The sequence below is a fragment of the Amblyomma maculatum genome, chromosome 5 (genome assembly GCF_055883805.1).
Source record: "Amblyomma maculatum isolate TAMU_Amacu chromosome 5, ASM5588380v1, whole genome shotgun sequence".
Taxonomy (NCBI): Eukaryota; Metazoa; Arthropoda; class Arachnida; order Ixodida; family Ixodidae; genus Amblyomma; species Amblyomma maculatum.
This window is the reverse complement of record NC_139348.1, coordinates 154,807,233-154,834,508: the sequence shown is the minus strand read 5'-3', so window position 1 is coordinate 154,834,508 and position 27,276 is coordinate 154,807,233. Positions and strand designations below refer to the sequence as shown.

Below are 27,276 nucleotides of genomic sequence, written 5' to 3'. Positions count from 1 at the left end.
TACGCAAGATAGGCGTGAATGCTGGCCCTCTAGAGGTGTGATTGGAGTTTGATAATTCTAAAAAGTGCATCTCGCCGTTATGGCAGACATGGCGAAGGAACAGGCAAGTGATATATATAGGCCAACAAGGTAGTCCCATATATGATACTTGATGCTATGCTTCTGCCAGGTTTCGGAAACCATGATAATTGCCTTTATTTTTCCCGCGACAGTAGAACATTGTAACAATTATACTCTTGTACTTTAGAAATATATTTGGATAAATTATCGCAGCCAGCTAGAGACAGTGTTGAAACATTGCAACACTGCAGTAATGCAACACAACTCGTTAGGCAGGTGGATTCGTAAAATGTGATGCTCTGCAGGATATGGTGCGCGCGCGCGCGCGCCCAAACACACACACACACACACACACACACACACACACACACACACACACACACACACACACACACACACACACACACACACACACACACACACACACACACACACACACACACACACACACACACACACACACACACACACACACACACACACACACACACACACACACACACACACACACACACACACACACACCACCACCACCACCACCTGCCCTGGTGGTGCATTGAGGGCGCTCGAATACTGTGCCCAAGGAGAACCCCAGGTGGTCGAAATTTCCAGAGCCCTCCACTACTGCGTCCCTCGCATAGCTGAGTCGCTTTGGTGTGTTAAATCTCATAAACGATACAAAACATAGGCGCGTCACCGTCCTGCTCATCCCCTTCCCCTTCACCATCCTCGCCGAGCCACGTGTGACTCAAAAAAGTTTTGCCAGCTGACTGGGTATGATAGCGCCACTCGCCCGCAGAATATTATTGGCATATACGAAAAACTCAGATTCGGCTAATAGTAAAAAACAGCTTATATGGGTGCCCGGTCACCAGGGGGGGGGGGCGGCGGGGGGGGGGGGGGGGAACGAGATTGCTCACGCGGCTGCCCGAGCGTTCCTCCCCCGGGGTTCCGCTCAATCCTCCGGTGTTACCGAGGCGACCATACCAATCCCGCTCATAACTTATGCGGACATTACAAATTATTTACGCCTCTGCAAGAAGGAACTCCCGGGACCCACCAAAGGTCTCGACAGATCGAGGAGTGCCACCTTAGACGGATCCAAACCGGGTGTTTTCTAAATCCCGCCATACTAAAACGCGTGGACCCGACATTCACGTGTAGGTGCAAATTCTGCGGGCAGTATGCTGACCCCACATGGTGTGGGCCTGCCAGCAAAATACAAAAATGAAAGTTACAAAACAGCCAACTATAGGGAGGGCTGGGAGGCGGCCCTGTCAAGCTCGGACCTGAAGACCCAGCGTGCTCTGGTCCAAAGAGCTCGGGCAGCGGCGGCGGCCAATGGCGTCCCTGAATAGGGTAGGCCACTCAGCTCCACAACCTCCCTTCCCAAATAATTTCGTTGTCAATAAATGTTTTCTCCTCCTCCTCCAACTCACCGCTGGAGGATTGACAATGGGTTTGGTGCATGCATGCACGAGCAATGATTCGTCCTGGCTTACATTGTACCATTCATAAAGAATGAATTGAGAATCAGTGCCGATGAGAAAATGTTTTAGAAGCAATTTTGAAGTGGTAGAGATGGTAATCAATGCAAGATATTGATTGCATCAGAGGATGTCATCTCTTTCGATTGTTTTCTGGTACATTTGTTCTCCTTTCAAGATCATTTTTAGCGACAAAAAATGGAATGGGTAACGTTTCGCGGCTAAAAACGAACAAAATCATATAAGTTTAATGCTTTTACTGCTCTTGGTATCTATCAGTCAGCCTTCTTGCAAAATTGTGGAAAGTTTAAACTGTGTCGTCTGCTACCGCCTAGTAACGGTAGCGGCACTTCAGAGACGGACGCAAGCGCCATCGTCACTGCCATTATTTAACAATGGCGGACGAAAACATATACTGCGGAAGCTGGAAGGTAAATAATTTTAACAACTCGCTTTGTCGTCGATTTCTTGAGCCCGATGGCACCCACCGTGCAAAGGATGTGTCATATTTTAGTTACAAACTGGTTTCATTTTGCATGCACCTTTGCGTTTTGCTTTCAAGCGGCCTGAACGCATACTAGTCGCGGGCTTCACTGCTGAGGTGACATTTCACTCTCATCTGCGGGCGGTTTGTTTACCTCGCGCTTTGTCCCCGATATTTCGAATGGTTACCTCTCCGAACCTGGCTTGTCGAAGCGAGGTTCGCGATGATATACCGATAAGCAAGGAGGTGTCGAAAGCATCACCGCGGTTGCCGACGGAATGGCTTTTGTTGCCGTCGTCAGCTTGGCCTGCATAGAGGCGTATTTTTTTTTTTCTTCCAACACCGCGCACAGCTGATCTCGGATGCAAGATATGGGTTGCGTGGTAGGCGCGGTGGTGAACAAGCGGCTAACCTGACCTCACCTGAGCGAAACTGTCATTTCGCAAGGCTCGTTTCCATTCTATGTTACCTTTTTCTTCGCTCTGTTGTGCGGTGCGTAATAAAAAAAAAATAAAAAAATTGTCGACCTTGGTTGAATCACCGCCGACGTAGTCATACGCGTCTATCGCCGTACGCTAGTATCGTCGGTAAAAGTAGACGGCGGACAAGTAATTCAGCACAACTTCCCATTGCTACAACGCTTTCTCTTCGGTTTCGCCGTAGTTTAAGGTACAAACACCCGCAATGCGCTTTTCGCTGTTCCGCTGGCAATAAGTAGTCGTTCAGAAATTTCTGGAAATCGGCAAAGTATTGTTAAATTGTAATCGTGGCTGCGTCGTAACTTGCAGCAATATTGTTTGGCGATGTTACACATGTCGCCTTGGCGAACTTCCTAGTTGGCGTTGTAGTACTTATATGAGTTAACTGGTTTCAATTAGCAGGAGTTTTGAAACACTGTGCACCGCTAGAGTACAGTTCAAGGAATTCGTGTGGCGCATTTATATTGCACGCTTGTATCTTGCAGATCACAAAATGCATATCACTCGCGGCTGGCACAGAAGTCACGGAGGTGGAAGGGTAATTTCATTTCTTATTCAATTTGCCATACCTGAAGGCATTCCTGCGGTCTTTTTCTTTATTGTCCATTATCTATATAAGCGGCGTAAAATAGGAATGCAAAGCTTGCCAGAATTATATAATTTTTAGAGTTTTTTAAACTGGATGGATTTGGTTTTCCATAGCACACATTCGAAAAAGCTGATGTGTAGTAATAGGGCATTGACCTAAAGCTACGAGTGGCGCCATACAGCTGTGAAAACAACCGATAACAAGATAAATATTGTGGGAGTGTGTACATAAATGTTTCTGGATCAACATAAAAATATATTGACAGGCATTATGTGGACATGCCTTTGTTGGGCCGTCTTGTTTCATTCTTATGGCAAGTCTCTGAGGACTTTTCATAATCATGGAATTTTATCACCTTTTGCTTGTACCATTCAGTTTCACTTACTTGCCTTTGCAGGCGTTATTTTCACATGGTCATTCTGCTGGAAGAAAGACTGGCAGAACAGTGCTAGAGTATATGTTTATTACGGTTCACATTATTGGGACTGGATGGAGAAACTGCTATCGCTTTTATCATGTAGATGCTTTTACGTATTACGTCTTCTAGGCATTCCTATTGTATTCTTTTACTTATTTCAGTTTTGTTCATTGTTGCCACGGGCATTGTCCTTGTTAACTTCCAGGATAGTGAACTCAAGGGTCATGCAGTGTACATTTGCCACTGGAAAAATTTGAAAGAAGCCGTGTGCAAATAAGGCCCTTTTTTTTTTTTAACTTTAGCAGCAGTGGGATTTTGGCGTAGGGTAGTAATGCATACCTATTAAGTGCCTGTCATTTTATTGTGTGCCTTGTCCCCCCTCTATAACTATCATACTTAGGCACACCAGCAGTGTCATTATTAAGTGGCCATCACGAAACACTTGCTTGTCTCTTTTCGCGCTCATTACTTGCTAAATAATGTGGACTGGTTATCCTGCCACTCTTTTCTATTGGCGGCAGTGTCATGTACACTATTTTCACAGTTGAATACCTTCCGCCAAGTGTTTTTCTTTGCTGGGCAGTGTTATTGAGTGGAAAGTGACTCTTTTTATCTTTTACTTCCTCCTTGGTCAGTACCATTTTCACGTTAGACGAAAGTGGCGACCTGTCGTGGAAGATTCCAGACCATGCAGCCCCCATGCCTTTCTTCAGCTGTGAGACATACGAGGTGTGTATCTTAGTTGAACAATAGGCCGCTGCTCTTACTTTTTACAAGAATGAAATGCTTCTACCTTTTGCCTTTTCTTGGGCGAAGCAGTAAGGTGGTTGTTGTGGCCGTTTTGCTTTGTTGTGAGCTGTGTTTGAATTACCAGGTGCTAATTTGCATTTTGTAGAAAGCAACACTCGTCTTTTTCTGAGTCACCTTCGGTTAGCTAGTTTCCAACTCTGTATGTCTTGTGTGTAGAATGCTGTGCAAATGTAATAAGATATGTACTGAAGCTGTGGTTGCAGATTCATTTGGAGCTCAGTGACCATGTTTCTTGCATCTCTGCACCTCTAGAACCTTTTTGAAGCTTATGGTGTAAAAAACTGTGCATCTTGGCACTGTATTGAACAGTTGGATGATATGGAAGCGTTTATTCAATATTAAGTTGGACTGCATGATCGCATTCCATGTGTAATGACAGTGTGAATGACATCTTGGCTCTTACTTGATATGGTGTGGGGAATAAAAGAGCTGACAGGTGTCTATCTTAGGCTACATGACATTGTGCTTATATATTTGTGGTGGTCCCACTCGTGATACCAAATTGTATAAAATGCCACTTCAGAGACTTCAGAGGTTGTTTTCCATCCCAGTAAAAAAATGTTCAATAGTTAAAGTTAGGCTCCAAGTCTTCCTTTGCAATCAGGGAAGGCACTTTGAATTCCTTTTGGTGAAATCCCACTTTTAGCATGAACGTGGTCACTATCTTCAAAGCGCAATTGGTCTGGCCAGGCCGCACACTGAAGCTGAGTGGCAAGCCATGAGAAGCAGTGTCTCCAGGACCCTGTAGGCTTACGTTACTTTGCTTCGATGTGTGGCTCTTTGAAGGCAGCGTCAGCATTAAAACTAAGGGTGGGTGACCCCGTGCACCATTTCACATTATATATATTAGTAAGTGGAAGGCAAAAGAAAAAAAAAGTTATGCTGATATTGATGACACCTTAGAGGTGTGGATGTGTTTGCATTTTTTGCTGATGAAGTTTGTAGTCATGAATTTGGCTCGCTTTCAGTGGAAATACCCATGTATGGGAGACATTGTGTAGACATTCCATGAAAATGTGGGGCTGGATCCAAAGAAACATTTGGCATTAAAAAAGTGTTCCAGTGATAATTATTATTGTGCTAGAAACTCCCTCATAATTTTTTTTAATGGATCAAGAGGACAACTCATTTTTGGGCGGAAAACAGCGCAAAAGGACGAAGGACAGAGGAACCAAGGGAGCACACAGATGAGCGCAGTGAGACGAGGACAGCTCTTTTACATTTTTGCGCTTAGTAAAATCTTAATGCTGGGCTCATTGTTACTTGCTATATATGATTGTTATCAGTTCCTAAACTGCAGTATCAGAGATAGAAGTTTGAGTTTTTTTTTTTCTCCTTGCCTCTCTGATTCAAAGAGGTGATGTTGGTGATGTTGAGTGCCATGGGTGTGGTTCGTTTGGTTTTCTGAGGTTTTTACCTGTATCTCTCACGATAAAAATGCACCAGCAGTAGTAATGTGAAAATTGCAATAATATTCTGGCCTGCAATAATTTTTTTTCTGTTGTACTCCAGGACAAAAAAAAAACTTTTTGCCTGATGTCTTGACAATGCTTTTTTCTAAGAGTGTTGGTAACGACAATATACTGATTACACAGTGGACGTTGGCGACGCTTATTTTGAGTTTATTGCCCTTTTGTAACTTACAAGAGCTCCTTTCTCTGTGCGTGCAGCACCTGAGTGTTTTCATCAACCTGTGCCAACTTCACTTGAAGATTTGTTCCCAGTGTCATTCCTTTATAAAGTATTATTGAGATCATAACAGCAGGTTACTACTACAAACACAGAATTATTGCTTCAGCAAGGGGGTAGTTAAGTGCGATAAGGTGATATTGTGAAAACTGCTATACATGAGCTAGTATTAATAGACAGGGGAATTAAAAATATATTTGTGACTTCATATAGTAAAAAAAAAAGACGCAACGATGCACATAGTTCTATATACTAACAAAAACATAAAGATGCACACAATTCAAGAAGTAAATTACATGCATCTAAAAAATAAAGAGTACGCTTATTTCTTTCTTTTTTCCTAAATTGTATTCTTTCTTTACAATTATTCCAGCCAGTTTGAAGAGCCTTATGTTAAAAAATCGTAAGTATCCAGAGGTGAATGCCGTTTTCAGCTGTAAACAGGCCTTTTTTTTATAAGCGACATTTATTGCTTCACGGCATCGATGGTAAACGTGACGAAAGGTTGTTGCTTTGTTCTCGTTTCTTGCAGGTGTTCCTTGGCAACCCGCACTATATACGATTCTTTGGAACCTTTGCTGGGCACATGATTGAATTTCGGGTGAGCCACTCATCCTCATAAATACTTTGTGCCGATTTGCTGACGTGTTTTGAGCAAAGACAAGTTGCTTTGCTCTGTTAATATTCATGCTTATGCGTGTAACAGATCCATTACGAGTGTTGAGTTGCTACTCGTCATTAGTTGAAAAGATTACTCATAATATACTTATACAACACACTCTTTAGATTGGGGCTTTAAGGAAGTGAGGCTGAAATAGCTGTTATTGCTCTTTCATATGCATTTGTGTGGTCAGATGCTTTTATGAAGGCATGATGTGAACTTGCATGCAAATGTGCATGATTGCAAAATTAATCTTTATTTAATTTAAAATCTGGTATAAGCTCTGTTCTCTGCAGTGTTTTGCAATCCAAACTGTGAATTTCTTTAATGCACGAACCCTCTCTGGTGTTTATTTTCGGATACAGGTGGCACATGCAGACGAGGACGGGATCAACCTTATCTATGAAGGATGGTGTGTACTGCAGTGCATCAAGGTGGGGAATCATAATTTTTTAATATATTCTTTTCTCCCATGCTGCTGAGCTGTGTAGAAAATTTGGAAACAGTCTGCACAGCAAGGATCATGAGAAGTGTTTTACTCTAGAAAATATATTGGAGAGACGAATGGCTCTTTGAAGTACACAAGTAGTTCAAGGTTTTTTGGCACTCCTTGGCACACAAGACGAAACGAGCTCTATGTAAGTTGGGGTTGTCATTCAAATGAATTACTTTCACTGTAAGAACTTACTGTAAGAAGAAATAACATTTTCACTGTTATTTAGTAGAAGATTAAATCTCATGGTGGGTAAGCTTTCCAACTTCTTTGCTTGGCAAAAAAAAAAAAGGATGTGGTTGGGAACAAGCCAACATCTTCGAGCTGATGTACGGTTAATGTCTTCCTGAAGTAGATTATATATTGTCACCAATTTTTTTCCACATTTATTTTTGTAACAAAGCTTTTGTAGTTTTTTGTGCCACTCATACAACAAAAATAGCTTAATGTTAAGCCTTAAAAAAAATAGAACTGCAGGTAATTGTGCTGGAACTTTTGATTTTCATACTGCAAGATTCTGAAGGCAGCTTAGCTGTAAACATCACTGTGTTATCCAAATTTTACTGTGTCAATGAAGATGGGCAATAAAAGAACTGCTTTGAGCATCATGTTGACTGAGGCAACTTACATGCATAGATTTTCTTCTTTGGTTTACAGATAATGGAACAGGCTACTTTATTAGCGAGCTCATATTTAACTCTTGCTGCAATCCAGTTGTGCTCAGTTGACACTGGAAAACTTGCATGTGCTGCTGCTGGGAATACTGCTATTTGGAGCTTGTTTGATACATTGGAGTCAGTCAGGAAATTCTGGCACTGTGTCTACATCACATGCGTCACATTCTAAACGTAGATTGTGTGCGTGTGCTTTTAACTCAGAATCTGCACCTTTCAGGATCAAGTATGTATTTTTTTTCTTGTGATTTTCATTTGTGCAACTGTTTGATCTCTTTTTCTTGTGTGTGCATTTTATGCTGAAGGCATTCTTATTTTTTGGATGAGACTCGGTGTTACCCAATTCTAGAAATTTGAACAGACTTGCCCATTTTATTCGAAAATCCACCTTCTTGAGAACATGTACATTACCTGCACAGATTTGAAGGCACCGTACAAAAATTAGCTGATGTCCTGTGCTTTTTGCAGAGGCATGTTTTCGGTCAATTGCAGTAATATGCATTTTTTTAACTTTGTTATCTATGGCTTAGTTTAAAATGAAAAACATAAAAACAAAGATTTTGAAATGAGTTTTTTGTCTTTATGAAAATGTAGGCAAAAAATTAGGGCATTTTACTGTGAACAAAAAAAATATGTGATTATAGTAAATTATCTTTTTAATTTTATGCCCGGAATTATGAACAAAATTAAGCCGGACAACGAATGGCCTTATCCATAGGTGGTCAGGAAACTTAGCTCAAAAGTGAAGACATTTGCTGATCAGGCAATGTGCCACCAAACCACTGATTATGTTTTAAACTTAACATGTTCTCATGCAGATGGCTCAGAAAGAAGTTGGCTGGGACGAGCCCTTCTCGTACCTACCAGCTTTGGAGGAGGGGTACTTCTCGGATGCCATCATTATTGCAGAAGAAGGGAAGGAGGTGTGTCTGTGTGTGCCTGGCCTCATGCAAAATGTTTGCAAAGTTTTTTTTCCTGTCTTTCAGTTCTTGGGATGCTGAAAACATTTTAAGGCGATAGTCTTTAATGGCTTATGCTGGCGGATCATGTCCGTCCGTCCGTCTATAACGCTTCTAAGGCCTCGTAGCAATGACAAATCGCACCGCGAGAGCGGAATAATGAGGAGAATTATAACGAGGTGGAGTGCACTTAGCAGGTACTCTGAGGTGATGAACGGCAGTTTAACCAGTATTTTTCAAGGAATGAGGTGCAAAACACTACAGGAACTCTTTAAAAAGGGCAGTTAAAGGGAAAAGTTTGTGTTGGAGCTTTAAATGTGTGGGAGCCTTTCTGTTGGCTAATAAAAAGGGTCCAGGTTAAAACAGTAGTGCAGTGAGCTGTGAAGATGAAAGTATTATGGGTGTTACATTAAGAGGCAGAAGTGTGCAGAGTGGGTCAGGAACAAATGGGGGCTAGTGACATTCTAGTTGAAATCAAGGATTAGAAATGGGCATGGACTGAGCGCATAATGTAAAGGCAAGGCAACTGGTGGTTGCTAAAGGTAGTAGACTAGGTTCCAACAGATGGCAAGTGAGTAGTGGGATGGGATGGGTCAGGAAGTTTGCAGGGATAAGGAGGGATAAGGTTGCTGCAGCTGCTGGGATATTTGGAGGGATGCATGAGAGATGCCCTTCTTGTCCTTCAGTGTGCATAGTTAGGCTGATGATCATGATGGTGATGATGATGCAGTTCCCAGTTCATCTGACTCTGCTGCGGCTAAGCTGTCCGGCTGTGGATTGGGCTGTGGGCAAGCCGGGACCCCTGGATGGGCTTCCCGAGAATGTGGTTGCGGCAGCTCTGCACTGCATCTACGCTGACTGCCTGCCGCCCACACTGACCGAGGCAACGGCTCGGGCATGTGTGACGCTGCTCAGCCCACCAGCTACTGTCGGCTTTGAACGGCTCGTCCACCTCTGCGAGCTGTTCCTTCGCAACATGGCTGTCAAGCAGCGTGAGTGTGTGTTGCTAATTCCGGAGGCTGAAGACAAAACACAGTGAAGTGAAGTTTTGGACTTAAGCTCATTTTCCATCTAGAAGGGGCAGCAAAGGGTGTTGTAGTCGAAACTAGAATACTGCCAATAGAAAGCCTGCTTGAACTGTGGCAGTCATTGCTATAGACTATGAGACAATACAAGCCAGCTTCTAATTGCAGCTCATGGAGAAAGGAAAGAACTTAGGAGAGGCCCAGACGTCATTTTTTTGAAGCCGGCCGTGCCGCAACCGGATGCTGCAACGTCTCTCCTCCTCCTTTACCATCTGCCTTCTCTTTCTCCGCGACGCTCACGTACCTAGGGCCCTTAGCAACACTGTTGCTAGTGGCCCGAGTTTTCATAGCAACAGCGCTGCCGTTGCTAATGGCCCGACTTGGGTAACGCTACATTTTGACGTCACTTCCGCCACACTTTCTCCAATGCATTGGGAATAGCAAGGGCCTTTCCTAAGTTGTTTCCTTCCTCCATGTTGCAGCTGCTGTTGCTCTGGTAAGGTCCCGTTGGTTAATTATGGGCAGCCAACTGAGCCTTTGAGCTTCTAGATTTGTTTGGCTCTTTGACTTGAGGTCTCTGGCTTATGGGTTCTTTTTACATGCTCTGTTGACACGTAAAGAGTACCTGCTTCTGGTCTAGACGTTTTTAATGTCTAGTGTGAGGGGGACGCATAGTGATTGAGGCCAGTATATTTGTGAAAGAATGGGTTTGAACAAACAAAATACTAGCAGGTGCTTTGTCATTAAAATGCATTTGTTATACTATAAGAATTGTGTAATAGTGCAGTCAACTGAAAGGTAGAAAAAGGTGTGTTAGTTGCTGGAAGCACAGTAGAATAGTGCGTATCGGAGCATTGGGAAAGCGTAACATTAAGAGGAGATAGTCGGAGAATGTGGCTGGAAAAGGGAGTGGTTAATCTTGCTTTTAAAATATATTTGGATTCCTGCAGGACATAATCTCTAAATGATGGGCTCACAGGTAATAGAATGCATTTAGAAGCTGCATGAACTGCAGTAATCAACTTTTAAAATGAAATGTGACTTCAGGCAGGCATAATTTCTGTGGCTCTTCTTGGTTTCACAACCAAGAAAAATAAGGCGTCTTTGCAGATTGCTAACATTCGCAAAAGCTTATGTGCATAGCTTTGGAGGAGAGTTGCAGCATTACTTCAAACTCTTGGGGTTAAAAAATTATAGCCTTGACTGAAATGTACTCTACTTGTGGGAATTCTCCTAAACAAGTGCTACAATTCTGTGGTTCTGATTTTGTTGCATTTCGAAGATTGTCTGGTCCACATACAATTTATAGCGTATAATGCTGTTTCGTATTCACTACACATGTGTATGTCATGGGGTTCCCATTGCATCATTAGAATGCCTCGTGTTGGAATATATACCATCTTGAATGTCTGTTCATGACCAGATGCCAACCCCCTGCCTTGGAGCTCATTTTCAAACCATCATGCTGCAGAAATCTTCCGAAATTTATCCATTTTCCATTTGTGAGAGAAGTGGCTCTTGCTTTGATGCTTTGATCTCTGTTTCTTTTCTCTCCCAATTTGCACTGTGCACAGAGGTGATGTCGCTCATCAACGACATGCACCAGTGTGCCGAAACAGTGGCCGACTGCTTCAGCGCTCCACCTGGCACTGGTGGCGGTGAAGGCGGCAGCCCTTCGCCCACTGCCAGCCCCGCCCGCCTCTGCTATGTCGTTGGACAGGCGCTCCGTGAGTGCGCCGTCGCGGCAGCCAAGCTCCTGCTCCTCTGCGACGTCTTCTCGCGGCACAAACACCTCCTCTCGCGGGAGGAGCGGCAGGATCTCATCAAGCACTGTGTGTCGAGGTGCGTGTTTTGTTGGCTTCTGGGCACCGTTTGTCATCTTTATCTTTGTTTAATGATACAATAAAGTGATATACTGTAGTAAGAATGGTTTATGAAATCAAAATGGTTACGAGAGAAAAATAGCCGTTGCCCCCTGAGTAGATCCCACAGAAACCTACATATCTGATAGCTCACTTTTACGAAGTAAAACTATCCTATAAAGTGGCTTAAAAGAAGCCTCGTACAAACCCTGTTGGCAGCTCATCACTGGCTATATTCATGCAAAAAAGCGCTCAACATTTGCTCACACATTCGATGCAGCAAGTTAGTACTATAAGGTGTCGAAATGAGTTCAGGGTATCTTTAATATTAGGGAGGCCACAACTGATGGGTAACTGGTATTTGTGATGAATGGCAGTGGCAATCCTGAAGCCGTAATTCTGGTGGCAGTGTTCGTTCTGCGTATTGGAGAATGATGTGAAGTGTTTCAGTGAAGTGTTTCTGAAGCCGTAATTCTGGTGGCAGTGTTCGTTCTGCGTATTGGAGAATGATGTGAAGTGTTTCAGTGAAGTGTTTCTTTTCAGTTCAATTTTCTTCCTTTAGTTACAGGAACGTTCCTGAGAGATTTGGTGTTAACCCGAATATTTTACCTGTTTTTGACTGGTTCCTGATTTTCCGTGACCATCCTTCCACGCTCTGGACATGGCTGGTTTCATAGCTAATGGGCATATAATGCTTTTGCTTTAATAAAGCTGGTTTGCCTGTAGTAAAGCCCTCGTGATTCTGCTTCTTTGAAATTCGAGGGGAAAGAATGAATCGTACAGAGGAGAAACGGTGTACAGAAGGATCCTGTCACTATACTATCAGCAAAAGTTCTGATGTAAGAGATTAGTTTTTGCAGACTGGTGCCGAGGTTTGACTGATTAGACAAGCGAAGCTCAAAGCTCATGAATTTCTCAGAGATGTGGGTGTGTCGAAAGGCACAAAATATATGTCTAAAAAGTCTGAGCATTTCGTGCATTTACTAAATTCTGAACACAAGATGGCATCCTTCTCGCGTTTATTTCCTTCTTCTGCAGGTTGCCCACGTTTATGAACCAGCTGCAGAAGCTGCTGGAGGCTGTGAAGAGGACGTTTGGGAACCTCTCCTTTGCAGAGAGGACAGTTATTGCAGCATATGTCGTCCCAGAGGCAAGTGACATCTGTGAACTTCATTCGTTTTTCTTCTGGGCCATATCTTCTTCGGTTTGCTCTTATGGTGGCCACGGGATCCCAAGGTCACAGAATTGAAGTAAGGCCTTGTCAGGCACACATTGAAGGATGTGAAATGCAAAAGCATTTAGTATGTGCTGGGTGATGCTAGTACACATTAAAGAACTTCATGTCTTAATTAATGTGTAGCTTTTCACTCTAGCATGCCTCATAACACCATGTGTCACTACCTAATTCACACTCGTTTTGGCGTGTTAATTATGGTGGAAACAATCATTTCAGTGTAGTTTCTTTTGGTTCTAGTGAGCACTGGAATGGTAACCTTGCTAGTTCTGGCAACAAATTTGGCCCCAAAGGAAGGTAACCATTGTTCGGGCTAGCAGAAAATCATATGAATAAGTTGGACGGCATTGGGATACTATTGACCAAGGACATAATATATAATTTGAGAGCATTGGCAGAGGTTCGTGATTTTTTGATAACCTAAACGTGACTGAGAAGTCTTTTCATCATCAGCTATGCCATGGGGAGCGTTTTGACTGAAAATGTAGGAATGTTTTACATGAACGAAATAAAATAAAACCGGCTTCGTGCTTCTTTCAGAGTCGCAGTAAATTTATTACCGCACCTTGATATCTCATTCTGTTGACCCTCACATGTTTTCGTTAGTGCGGTCAGACTTGAAGCATGGAGCAGGGACTGAGGAAATTTGAGTTAGGTTGGAGCGGTTATTTTTCTGTTCCTTTCATCGTCATCTTCATGTAGGACCAACATACAGCAGATGTACATTGATATTGAACTTTGCATAATATCGCTGCTGCTAGGCTTTGATTTCAGCAGAAACCTGATGATGATGGAACTCGCTAGGCTTAGTGGGCGGTAGTTTATGCTAGTTGTGATCGGTTGTAAAGGGGAGACAAATAAGTATGCCTGACAGGTGCCACGAAAGCGAGTTTTGTCTTGAGACGCTTCCATGGCCCAATACATGTCTAAATGTAGGGTCTGCTTGGTTAATGAGGGCGATGAACATGAACATGACTCTCTTCTTTTTTTTTTATCCCATCGCTGGAACAGATTGAGTCTTCTCTAGAGTCACTGTTTCAACTCATTGCGGAGGCCAAGCGAGCCCTCGACCTCATCATCAGCCGGATGACCAATGACAAGCTGACTGCGGAGCCATACGTCGCCGACCTCCCCGTTGGCGAGCTGCTGAACCGGAACCTCAGAAACGTGAGAAACCGGTGCAGTGTGCATAGAACTTGAAGTTCAGAATGATTACTGAGGCAGATCTTGTAGGTACCGTATTCATGCGAATCTATGGCGGCCGCAAATCTAAGACGACCCTCTCAGTTAACAACAATGAAATCGGAAAAAAATTATTTTTCTCCTTTATTGCAACAAACGAGTGGAACGACCATCACTCACTGTCACTGCTGCTGCTGGCCTCTTTGTCGCTATCTTCCTGCAACATATGATCCTCCGTGTCGTTGAGGTAGCTGGAAATTAATTTCTTGAATTGCGTGAATGACCATTCCATCCGAAATAGCGCGCCAAGCGTCCAGGATCCACCGCGCGAGCTGGGACAGCGATGCTTCAACCTCCCGGTAAGCGTCAATGCGGGTCCCTCTTGCTCCATCCACTCACAGTAATATTTACCAACATTGTCCTTCAGAGGCTTGTTCAGACAGACATATAAAAGTTGCTACTGAGAGGTCATTCTAGGTAATCCCTGCTGGGATAACGACGAGGCTGCACTGGTTGTCTGACATTAAAGCCTTGCTGGCGTTAATGGTGTGTCCCTTGAAAGCGCCCATAACCAGCATCGAACATAACCTCAGCAGCGCTCTTGGACGACTTAACCAAATGGTGCGGAGCCAGTCGTTGGAACATGTTCGCAGTCATCCACCCCTTTTCATTACAGAGGATGATCACACCAGCAAGAAAGTTTTTTTTCAGCTATGTTTTCCGGTTGAAGATAACGTAGCAGCAGCCTTCGGTCGTTAGCAGTACAAGCTAACATTACGGTCACCTGTAGCTTCTCATTTCCCATCGTCTGAACTTTCACGTCTTTAGAGCCAACTTTTTGGACAGTGTAGTTGACCGGCATGTCTAAATGCATCGGTGTTTGATCAGCGTTCCTATTTGTCTCAGGCTGTAGCCGTGTTGCATCACAGTCCGACGACGTAACGCTGATATGAAGCTACTCTTCAAAGTCTTCCGGAAGCCTTTGACACACTGAAGTCCAGTGGTGGAGCGAGAATCCCGTGCAGTTCATAAAACGCTTCACCAAGTCCTTGCTTGCTTAGACAATTGTGTGACTAATCCCGCGCTCACGGGCCAATTCCTTGGCTTTCATCTGTATCATCTCAGTGGTGACGGCGACGCATCTGTTCCTGAGCTCATTCACATACCGAGCCAAGTCTTCCTTGAGCTTTGCATGGCGCCCCCCGTAAAGGCTTTCTGCGAACTTGAACACGCTGCCAAACTGCTGGTGTTTCGCAGCCACCTGCGCACGTTCACCTCTGAAACACCGAAGCGCCTGGCTGCTTCCAGGTCGTTCCCAGTCTAATGGCGCCTGGTCTCACTAATTGCGAAGCATGCGCAAACCCGCACCACTCACATCCAGAAACAAAGAAAGTGCAGATGAAGCAATGGACGCACCACGGAGTCTCCCGCATAAAGAAAGAGATGACTCGCGCGCTAGCGTTGATTTCGCGGCGAGTGACATCATTTCAGGCCAAAGACTTGGAATCGCTCCGCTTCTTTCCTCGCCTCTTCGTGCTCTCTCCTTTCTTCACACCCTGTGAGGGAGCACTCGGGCAGAAGAAAAGTAAAGGCGGAGTCACACTGCGGAAACAGTTGGTCAACTCTGTCCATCAACAGCGTGTTCGCGTAGTGTTGGCGGCCCTGTCACATCGCGTCAACACGAACTATTCGGAAACATGTCGTTGTCGTCCGCCAACAGCTGCCGCGAACTTGTTCTCCGACAGTTGGGCGACACCGTGTCACACCGCGAAAACTTGCTGCTCATTGAGGCGCCGATGTCAGGAGCCGCCCATTCCGCTACTATTTCGCCCAAATTCATGCGCTATACGCGGGGCTGGGAAAATTGAATAGCGAAAGAGGCTGTACCATACGTGCACATACCCTGACAAGCAAACGTCTCGTTTCTCGAGGAGTGCGCATAACAGGACACTCACCGTTGGAGCGACAGTCCCGGGCGGTATATCCGTGTAGCTCTAGCATTCCGGCACGGAGCATTTCATATGGCAGCTTTTGTTGTTGGGCTAGTTGGTTTGATTCCAGGCTTGCGAGACTCAGCGCACAAAGGCGAACCACAAGAACACGAGGGACGACTGGACGAAGCGGATCAGCGCTTCGTCCTTTTTGCTCTTCGTGCGCCGAGCCCCGCAAGCATTTCGTATGGCGCAGTGAGGCCCGAGGGGACCCAACCACACGTCGCGAAACACACGTGTGTACTGTGGCAGCGGCAGCTCCTAGGCCATCGGCCCGTCTAATGGTCCAAAGTTCCATCCATCGTCTGCGCTCAGCGCGCGCCTCAGATTTCTAGAGCAGGCGTCGCGTAGCGAAGGCATTCCTCCAGAGCGGGGCGTACGTGCAACCGCAACCGACACCAGCTACTAGAACACTATACAGCTACCGTCTACCGCTTGCCATGTCAATTGACGGCGAAATTCCCATGGGGCTTTCTATTATATTTTTTTATGACTAGGCTTCATTCACCACCAGCCCGCGGCGCTCCCTCCTATTTTTTTTTTTTTCTTTCTCCATGCCGTCCGCCAAAACAGACTAGGCCCAGCGACGAGTACGGCAGGCAGGCAGCAGCGCATATCATCGCCTGGCGCACCTCCGGGAGGCGCTGTTGCCGAAAGCTGCTCCACACTTTGTGCAGGCATGCTGCTGTTGCACAAGTATAGCAGGCAGTCCTTCCGATAGCAGCTTTTTTTCTGATACGAACATGCACTGCATCAAACCAAGCCGCGGTACATATGCTGCACCACTCCGCGGTCTCGGCAGCGGCGACGGACAACGCGGACCATCGGTGCACCGTCTGCGACAGCCTCTACAAGTTTTAGTGAATGAAAACTGCAATTAAGCAGAGTTTTGGTTATAGTTAGGTGTACTCAACAATTGTTTACATCACAGCATGGACGTACATAGAATCCCTACGAAACGCCGGTGTGCAACCGCAGCAATCTCGCTCGACAACGGGAGGAGCGACCGTCGTCAGCGCTCGTCTGCATGCGCTGCCTGCAAGACGCCACAACAGCCACAAGTGGAAAATGGTCTACAAGGAAACTTTCTGAAAAAAAAAAAGTATCTGCAAGTAGGAAATGCGCAGGAATGAGTCAATCAGCTCAGATATGAGTGCTTTGGTTGGGGTGTTGTCGCCCGGAAATTCGCCCGGCCGGCGAACAGGCCAAACAGCGTTGACAGACACTGTTTCCTACTTGTTTTGGTTGCCGAACACTGTCACACCGAGGTAACACTGCAGCAACCTGTTCAGCTTCCCAGCTGTTCGTGCGGTGTGACATACTGTTGGGGAACAAGTTGGTTCGGAAACTTGTTGGCGGCTTGTTCGGCAAACTTGTTCGGTTGAACATTGTCACACCGAGGCAACACTGCAGCAACCTGTTCGGCTTCCCGGCTGTTTTTGCGGTGTGACATGCTGTTGGGCAACAAGTTGGTTCGGAAACATGTTGGCGGCTTGTTTGGCGAACTTGTTCGGTTGATGTCGCTGTTGTGTTTCCGCAGTGTGACTCCGGCTTAAAAGAGAACGACAGAACAGCGGATGCTACCGAGTCGGGTCCTATGCTAGGAGTGGCTATGGGCATGGGGGCTAGGAGATGCGGGCGATCTTGAGTGGGTCTCGGGAGACCACGGCCATTTCTTCTCGCCAGGCTACCACCGTAGCCTCTCATGCGCTTCTCGCGTAAGCTTTTTTTTTTTGCCACGCGGGCCGACCTTCTGTATTCAACCCGGTTTTCAGACGGCCCTGAATCTAGCACGACTACCCCAAACCATGCGCCACATTTTTAAAAAAAATGTCGTCTTAGATTTGAGTGAATATGGTATTACGACCAAGGTTTTGATGGTGACTGCGAAGCAAACATTATGTGAAACGTGACTGTTCAGTTCTCCAGTCGTCCACAAATGAATATGCAAACTAAACTACCTAACCATTCTGCACGCTATATAACAGCGAGCTTCACAAGCATTGTCATGGTGAGGTGTTTCATTTGCGCATCGTACATAGGCAACTTACTGTTCTATTTTGTGCTTCTTTTTTCCTTTCACAATGATGCAGTCCCTGAACGTACGAGAGTTGGTGAAGCTGCGGAGTTTCTACGAAAAGGTCTTCATGACCTTCATCACTCTCATGCGGAAAAAGTGAGTTCCACACACTCTGTGCGCACGTATTGGCAAATATTTGGTGCCATATTTTTTCAGTGCCTTCAAAGAAAATAGTAAGAAAGTGAGGAGCAGTCTCGTTAGTGCATTCACACTTTTCATCACCCCTTGCTACGATTGAGTTATAATTTTTCAACTCAACTATGTAAGCAATCAATAAAAAAGTTAGTTCATTCGATTCATTAGGTGTGCATTGCTGGACACATAATTAGCATTTTACATTAGCCTGTTGCACCAAGCTGCCAGTTACGATTTTGATGGCCATCAGTTGTTTGAACTGACTGGTGTACGTACACACACTAGTGTGGAGCTGTGGTAGGTTCTGTTGGTGTGTTCCCTTATCCAACTAAGGGATTGGGGTGTCATTGTTTGGCAGAGGAGAGCTTAAGTCTGGGTTCTTGTATCATAGTGCTTAGAATGCGTTAGGGGAACATTTTTTTGTCTTGATTATGTCATACAGGCTTGTCCGCTTGTAAGATGGATGTGTATGTGCCAAATGTTTGATACTTGTGAACGAACGAGTGCCGACGCTGCGGGGATCCGGCACGGTTTCTGCACTTCTTGCAAGTGCGCAATAATGTGCACATCGCTGTTGCATTACTTCATGCGCAGCTGTGATTTACGGTACTTTCATCACATGCTCCTGCATTCATTCTAGAAACACAACATGCTTAGTGGGGCACTGATGACAGGTAAAGTTGGCCTGTGTCTATAAGGTGCCATTTTGCAGTCCGAAAAGGCCACCCTCACTGAGTGTAGCTTTTATTGGCTAAAGAGGCCAAGAGATGGAATATAGGAATTGCCTTCACCAATCAGTTTTGCAAACGAGCTTCGGTATGCCAATGTGGTTATGTTGGCGTGCACCGCAGAAGCTACACTATGCGTCCTTTCACTTCAAAATGGTTCCAATCCATCTTTTCCATAATAATGTCACGAGTGTATGATTAGTCTTCAAGGCATGTGGTTGGGCTAGTTGGTTATTGTTCAGCGTAACTGAAATCAGTCATGTCGGTTAATCGACTGGCGGGAAGATATTTAAATGGAATTTTTTTGCCAATAAAAAAAGTGCACTTTGCTGCTGGAAAGACGTCAGCATAGTCAGGAAGATCCAGAGAAACAATTTTTACTGGGAATAATAATTGAATGGAGTTGTTTTTAGTGTTTCTATAAAATCTCTCTCTCTCTCTCTGTCTGTGTGTGTGCGTGCGTGTATGTGCGTGTGTGTGTCTCAGTAGTATGCTGGCCTATGGCATCACTAGGCATATTGTGGAGCATGGCTCTTGCTTCTAGGATACTAGTAGAGCTGGGTAGAGACCAAGGAAAAGAAAATATTTGGCCAGAGCACTTTCTTCACTGCGAGCACTTTGGTTCGATATGTATAGCACAATTTAGCTCCACGGAAAAGTTGCATTTTTATCTCACTTTTTTGCCATTTTGCCTTTGCAGGGAAAGCTTCTGTGACATGGGAGGCGGCAGCAAAATTCGGTCCGTAGCGAAAAATTTGGAACAGTTCATTGACGAGGTGAGAATTTGATGTACTTTTGTACGTAGTTGAGGCGGAAGGGTGTCTTAACCAAGTTCACCATGTCGACCGTGGGTGCCAGAAATTCATGCTTCATGTAGAGTGAGGCCATTGCTCTTGTGCAGGGACTTTTATACTGTTGTTTACTTATGCAAGCACAAACAAACAAATGGATGTCCAAAGTGTTGCCAAATGCTTGCACTTATTATAGCAAAAGACAGCTGTAGTAAGGTGTCTTGACTCTGATTTCGATAGGTGCAGTGTAATCTTTGTTGAGATTACTGTGACAGTGTAGTGCTACGCCGTATATGCTTGTGCATAGGAGTATAAGTAAGCTCTTGTTAAGGCAAATTCTGTTGAGACAAATGCCCGGGTAATATGAATAGTGTGAACACAATTTGTTGATTCCCGTAGGATTGAATGTCAAAAAAAAAAAAAAAAAAGAAGAAATGTGGTTAATATGAACAGTAACACTCTTCTTTCAGTTAAAGCAAACTCTTTCAGCGACCGTGACCCACAGTGCACCCGCACTGCTGTACTCACGGTTCATCACTGCCAACACGCTGCTGAGGAAAGGAAAAATAAGAAAAGTGCTTCAGTTGCGAGGTAGCTACCTTGACAGCATGCTTAAAGCTGGGTACCTTTACACTTGTTTCTGCTGACAGCAGAGATTTGACATGCATCAAAGCATGCATTATCTGGATGCAAGGTGACCAGATTTTGGCATGCGAATGTGCATCGCTTGTGGCGGGTGGAAACGCACGTGACACACTTGTTTTTAGGGTTGGTAACAACCGCACGACACAAGGAGAAAGATAATGAGATGACACATTGCTAGCCAGATGAGCTGGCCCCTTTGGAGCACTCGGAACTGGAGAGCAAGCAAAGATAAGGAAAAGGAAACTGATATATCGGCCACTGCAGAAGGAAGAGAAGAGATGGTGAAAATAAGAAGGCTAGACCCAGGCCGTTTTCTCAGTGTGGTGCAATTACTGTTCAGCTCACTTGCGAAGAGTACAATGCATGTTTTGTTTACAATCATCATCTCACAGCACAGCCATTTTATTCCCTCTTTTCATGTAGGACACATTTGGTCACGCCTAGCATGCCCATGTTGTCTTCTTTTTAGTGCTCTTCTGTTGAGACATGTTTTCATTAAGGTAAACAAATATTGACAGTCCTTTTAGGCTTTTAAGGTTTAAGAGACCTTACTGTAGTTTGAAAGCTGGGCAGGTATGTGTCAGGAAACCTAATTATTTCCTGATCTGTGATCTCGCAACCTGTAGGTCTGTAGGACGTGGAGATTGTAGGGTTCTCATTTGCCATAGGGTGTGGGTTCTTGGGTATCGTGTTTTGATGACCACAGGTCTTGGAAATGAAAGACACTGGCCCATTTGCCTCATTAGCAAACCTGGCTCAGCAGTACTGGGGCAACAGAGAGTATTCTTGCTACCGCGCAACATGAAGGTGCACATACACACGCATGAATGTTCAGCAAGCACTGGTGCCATTTGCGGTTTTCGTAGATTCCGATGCTGCTCCTGCGGATTGAGGAGCTCCGATCGGCTGTGCTGGAGAAGCAGAGCTGCAAGGAGTGGAAGTTTCTCTTCAAGCTCGGAACCTCCAAAGTGGTGTGTCTTTCAGTGCCCGCTGGTTCTCTTTTTCTCCTTCCTCTGTGCTGGTTTCTTCTTTTTTTTCATGAGTGCACGTAAAACGCACAAAGTTGCTCGTGCAGTTGAGACAACCTGGGGAGGCTTGCACTCTGGAGTTGTCATTTTTGCTTATGTTTCGTTTCTGATTGGCCAAAGAAGCAAATGCTGATTTAGGAAAGTTTTTACATGATCGCGCTACAAGCCAACTCATTTGCCGACAAAGGTATAATATAATCAGGATTAAGGCCAGTAGGCTTTCTCTCGTGGAAAATGTAAATATACAGATTTGCAACAAGAATTTTTCAATTATTCCACAAAAAATGGCACACACATAGAATAAATGCACAACTAGGGGATCGAAGTAAGCTTTATTATTTTTCAACTTAGAGCAATGCAAATTAGTACACTGACTTGAAATAGAATTGAACTGTCAGATATAAAGTTTCACTATGATATTTTCAGTAGTTTTTGTTTTGTCACGGTTTACATGTTGCTTGCTCGTGGAAAGCCTAGCACGACCACGGAATTAGCTATGCGTCTGTAAATGGTTTTAATATTTTACGAGAAGTGTGGCCTAAATCAAGACACCTTTAATTTCATTTTGAATTTCTCTGCTCTTTATTTAAAGGATGCAGTATGCACCATCTCCTAGCATTTAGAATGAGTCATGGTCTAATTACTCATTAATAAAAAAAATGTGAGCCTAGGTGGTAAATTTGAAACTGTCTTGATACAGAGTATATGTCAGCAGTTACAACAAAACAAACAGCGTTCAAATCCGTGCATCCATTGCAGTGCTTTGCTTTCCACAAGCAAAATGATATGCTCAAAACAAACATTTAAGAAAACAAGCCTTAAAGTTCTGAACTAACATACATCACCTATGTGGTACATTACTTTGCCTGTATATTTATTTGGAACATTTAGAATTTGTTTTTGAGTGAAATGTTATGGTACGAGAGAGTGTGCTGTAGATGCCGAAAAGTTAAATTTTCTAAAATCAACATTTTGTGATTTTTGCGATCTTATTCCTACATTCACCCCTTAAACGGGGCTTGCATGCTCCAAATGACATCGGGGGAAACAGGCTATACGTAGCTGTTGCGATTCGATGTCAGTTAGTGCTTCATATTTTTTCCTCTTGAAGATTGGCACATGTTTGAAACAGTGCCTGTTCCAGGCTCCAATCCAGATCATGATCCGTCATCCGAATCCACTTTAACGGAAGTCTCATTCATGGCATTGTCACTTTTTCATTTAAATAATTTTGGGAAATGCTGGGCTACCACTTCAGAATACGCGAACGTTATTGTAGATGCCTTCATTGTAGGCATTGGCGCCAACTGAAGTAATATGAACAGTTGATCTAGTTGGTAGTTCATCTGAGAAAAACCGTTCTTTCTTCATCTCTTCTTGCCGTTTTTATTTCTAAGGTTGGTATCAACAGTGGGACATGCACATGCTCTTGCAGACGTGGGTGCTGAACAAGTTGGTGTGTCACCGAGAAACCCTGCACCTGGTCATGACGCGGCTATGTGACCTGGTGGCACGCGACCAGTTCACGGCCGCGCTCGTCGAGCTGGGCATTGTGGTGCCCACACCTGAGGCCCACCAGAACGGCACAGAAGAAGAGGATGATGACGCGCCGCTTACCGTCTCGGCAGCAGCAGAAATGGGCAGCACCAGCAGCAGCCTCAGCGGCAGTGGTGGACTGGCTTCGGCAGCGGCTCTGGCTGTTGAGGCGGAAAGGCCACAAAACGAGCCGATTGAATCGCTTTGCCGGCCGCCCGCTGCCAAGGACAGCCGGTTGGCAAGGGACAGCCTGCAGCTCTTCCTGGATGGCAAGGACACAGACATGTCCTTCGAGATTGTGGCGGCCCCAGGTGGGTTCACGGTCAGCTGTTCAGGTTGTGGGCTTAAGGCCCATTCACACTTGCAAGTCGTGAAGGACGTGTGACCGGCTGTCGCATGCGACCAGGGAGCCGCTCAGCTCTACCGATGTTCACACTTGCTTTCCCGAATTGGTCTCGTTCGGAATGAGACTTGTTCATTTTGACTGTTCGCCACGTTAGAGTAAATCTAACCTCCGTTTACTTCAGCGGAGCTGCTGATTGGTTATCAGTTTGACCAACAGTCGCAAAGCTGGAAAATTGAGCAGTGCTCGAACGGCCTGTGACTGTCGCTTTTCGACCAAAACGGTCGCACAACCTCCGTGAGTCGCAAGCGTCTTTGAAGAGGCCTTTAAAGGTTCACCCTAGAAAGCTGCTGTCGATTTTTAGTTCTTATTGAAATATAGTTTAAATGGCTCTGTGTGGCTGTGTTTGTTTGGTGGCAGAAGCCGCAATTGTTGCCGAGAAAACTTGTTTTCAATTTTGTATCAGCACTAGGGCTTTTGATGAGAACATACGCCATTATTTGTGTGTTTGTCTGAGGCCTCCAGATTTCTGTAGCAGCGACACTCGTTTCTGTGTTTGCGGTTTTTGTGACGTCACACGTGTCACATGTTGTGCAGTGGATTTCTCGAAGTTTCTGTCGAGTTGGAAAAAAATGAGTGTAAGTGAAAATTTTCATGCTGGACCCTTTAATTTATCATTGTTGCAGGTGGGGGTGCGTGAATTGTATTGAAAGTCTTGAATACAAATCAGATACTAATATGGGAAAAGAATTCCTTCGAATATCAGTTATATGATCAGTGGAAAGCAAATCATCTCGCTGATCTCAAAAATTATGTAATAGTATTTGCAAATAAAATTAGACTAGAATTGCGCAGAATCGTATGCCCTATGGAAAAATCCAGTATGTATTCTTTACAGGATTCCATATACTGGCCAAGCGTTGTGGTAAAGCGCGGAGTGTAGTGAATCTGAAGTGAATTTGAAAACTTTTAAGAAATGTTCAAATATGCCGAATATGAATATAAATAAAATAACAAACAGCTCCACCGTGGTGGTGCAGTGGTTAGGGCACTCAACTTCTGTGCCCAAAGGATGCGAGGTTGAATCTCGGTCACGACGGCCGCTTTTCGATGGTGGCATAAAGTAAAGCGCACATGTGCTGTGCGATGTCAGTGCACGTTAAAGAACCCCAGGTGGTCGAAATTTCCGGAGCCCTTCACTACAGCATCTCTCATAGCCTGAGTTACTTTGGGACGTTAAGCCCCACAAACCAAATCAAATCAATCGAATAACAAACATAGCCGATTTGTACTTAAAATTTCGAATATTCGCACGCCGCCGATGGCATGAAAAGTAACATTAAAATTGTATTGAGTTGTCATGAAACACATGGCTTGTTCATCTTTCTTCTATTGCCAACACTGAAGGCTATGGTGGGGATTCGAGTCCAGAGGCAGTCAACGATGCTGTGTCGGGAGTACGCTGGCAGATTGGCGCTCATCGAGTTGTTGTGGCAACCCGTTGCAACTGGTTCAAGAAGGCGCTACTCAGTGGCATGCGGGAATCCATCGACAGGTCAGTGTCTGTTTTACAAAATCCAATTGAGCAGATTAACGTGAGATAAAAAAGAAACTATGTAATACTCACTAAAAGCAAGGAAGGCATTGTGGACTGTAATTTTTTTGTAAATTTTTTTTTTAGGGTAGTGCTGGCTATGCTGGAAAATTAGTTGCACAATTGCTTGGATAGAAAATAATTCTATAGAGAAATTGGTTGCTTAATTTTTTTGCATAAAAGACCATTTCTTAGATGGCTGAAGAAAAGGCAGCCATGATGCTGCATGTTAGTGTGCAGTGTGACATGCAGACGCAGGCTACCCCACGTGGAGGCAGTTCTGATGCAGACAGTGGTGTGTTTGTTTTTTGTTCTGCTTTAGGCGAAGTTATTTCTGTCTTGAGTAGATACGCAACTAATGTTCCTTTATAGTAAAAGGTCTTGGAGAAGCACTTAAGTCACCTTGCTTGCAGCAAAGCAAAAGTCTTTTGGCCGCCCTGCTGCGATCCTTGGAACACTCCTGATTCCTCGAGAGAGAAAGAGAGAGAGGGGGGGAGGAAGAGAGTCTTTCTCTAGAGACTCCCTCTCTCTCTAAGAGAGGCAGGGGAGGGAAAGAGAAAGAGAAGAGGTGGAGGGTCTTTCTCTCTCCCTATGGTCTCTCCCTCTCTATAGAAAGAGAGAAGACCTGAGGGTAGAGAGACACTATTTCTCTCTTTCTCATCACGGACTATCATTATCTATCACTAACTATAACTGCGGGTCACTATATACCAGAACCACAGCATTATCCTGTGGAATCTCGCTGACGCATTTCGCACACAGCTTCTGCGGTCGACACTCATGAGCTTTTAACTATTTCGGGTGACAATTAGACAAAAGTCTTTAAATACAACCAGTGTTTTTTGTTAATGCCTTGCAAGTGAGTTTATGGTGCTCAGGCAGTATTGTGAAGCAGTGGCATTTGCCTCTGAGTGTAGAGTTTCAAGGTGGAGTGCAACGCAATGAAGCATGAAGCATCGTTGGCATTTGAGTACTAGTCATATCGAATTTCTCAGGCCATTGTCACCATCTGTTATATCACAGCCGAATGCACTGGGGATGGAAAATTATAAACATGTGAAACTTAATTGCTTTGGCTGAAACTTACTAACAGGCTGCCAAGTTTTGAGAGTGTAGCCCTTGCACTAGGGTGGTCATTGCATTAGTACGTAGTATAAGTTACAACACGCTACCTTATGCCTTACTTGGCTTAATTTACTGTTACCTTCTTTTATATGAATTGCCGTGAATATTTTCATCACTGTGATGCTATTTCAAGCACGGGCCATGTTTGCTTGATTTCCTTGCAGTCAACCATGAAGGGGTCGCATCTATAGTTATTTTCATTACAATCTTAAGCAGATACAGGTGGGTGCTTGTTGAAATAGTTCCTCTTTTTTTGCTCTCTACAGGAAGATTGTGGTGCATGACACCCATCCGGAGGTATTCCAACTATTCCTGGAGTACCTGTACCGCGGCTGCCTGGACTCGCGGCCGCTCACCACCGAGCAGCTCGTGGAGCTCATGCAACTTGGGGACCGGTATGAGGTGAGAGCAGGTTCAACTTCAGCAGGGCTTATCAGCGAGCTTTGAAATCGCCTAATTTGAATTGACCCTTGCTGTGTCGAAGGGAGTATGGCCCATAGCTCACATCACTTGTTTCATGAACGAGAGCTGCCTGCTTGTGAGGCATTAGCGATGAAACCGAGTCAGCGTCGAAGAGATGAACAAAAGGTGTATTTACAGCAAAATTGGCATGGGGGCCCAGGACTAACAGCTAGACACAACAGTAGTCGCACAGCGACGGCCAGGAAGAGCGGCATGGCACTCGTTGAACGCTGATGTAGGTCTCGCTCTCCAGAGGCAGTGCGTTTGCTTATATAGCTTGGGAAAGACGTTAGCACTCAAATTGTCCAATCTGGAGGCAGCACGTGACGGCGGCCAAAGAGGTCCAATCAGCGAGCGCACAGATCGCTCGCTTCAAATCTCCTGTGGTGCTAAGGCGACTCGCCGCCAGGGAACCGGCGCCCGAGTGTCTGGCATTCCAGATGTGTCTGATCGTGTTGACTGCCCGATGTTTTCTGGCAATGCGCCACTTCCTTGAGGAGCAGCACTGGAACAGGCAAAGAGGGTGTCAGCAGGAGAAGCCCGACGCTCGGTTGAGCAGAATCCGGGTGGTTAGCCCGGGCACAACACCCTTCAGCATTGTCGACATTGAACATATTGAAAAGGGCAGCCATCATTTTGAACTGAGCGTAATTTGAAAAAGACTCTCTCCCCTTGAAGGTCGAATGTTAAGGCTCAGAGCTGTTACACACAG

At 44.8% G+C, this 27,276-nt stretch overlaps 1 protein-coding gene across 3 annotated transcripts in view; it reads left to right on the top strand.

Annotated features, from left to right (window-relative positions):
* Nucleotides 1-1,897: 1,897 nt before the first annotated feature.
* The window catches only part of LOC146190032 (uncharacterized), a 44,851-nt gene continuing 19,472 nt past the window's right edge, over nt 1,898-27,276 (top strand). For 2 of the 3 annotated variants that reach the window (XM_084604763.1, XM_084604762.1), the window contains exons 1-16: nt 1,898-1,978; nt 2,996-3,048; nt 4,153-4,246; nt 6,549-6,617; nt 7,043-7,111; nt 8,663-8,767; nt 9,534-9,795; nt 11,403-11,670; nt 12,729-12,840; nt 13,936-14,091; nt 18,191-18,273; nt 19,741-19,816; nt 21,343-21,447; nt 22,940-23,351; nt 24,791-24,938; nt 26,369-26,504. In XM_084604763.1, the coding sequence (XP_084460889.1) occupies nt 1,943-1,978; nt 2,996-3,048; nt 4,153-4,246; nt 6,549-6,617; nt 7,043-7,111; nt 8,663-8,767; nt 9,534-9,795; nt 11,403-11,670; nt 12,729-12,840; nt 13,936-14,091; nt 18,191-18,273; nt 19,741-19,816; nt 21,343-21,447; nt 22,940-23,351; nt 24,791-24,938; nt 26,369-26,504 (2,184 nt within the window). In that variant the 5' untranslated portion in view covers nt 1,898-1,942. Of the gene's footprint in view, nt 1,979-2,615; nt 2,701-2,995; nt 3,049-4,152; nt 4,247-6,548; nt 6,618-7,042; nt 7,112-8,662; nt 8,768-9,533; nt 9,796-11,402; nt 11,671-12,728; nt 12,841-13,935; nt 14,092-18,190; nt 18,274-19,740; nt 19,817-21,342; nt 21,448-22,939; nt 23,352-24,790; nt 24,939-26,368; nt 26,505-27,276 lie in introns of those variants that run through there. The other variant, XM_084604764.1, reaches the window with a different exon arrangement.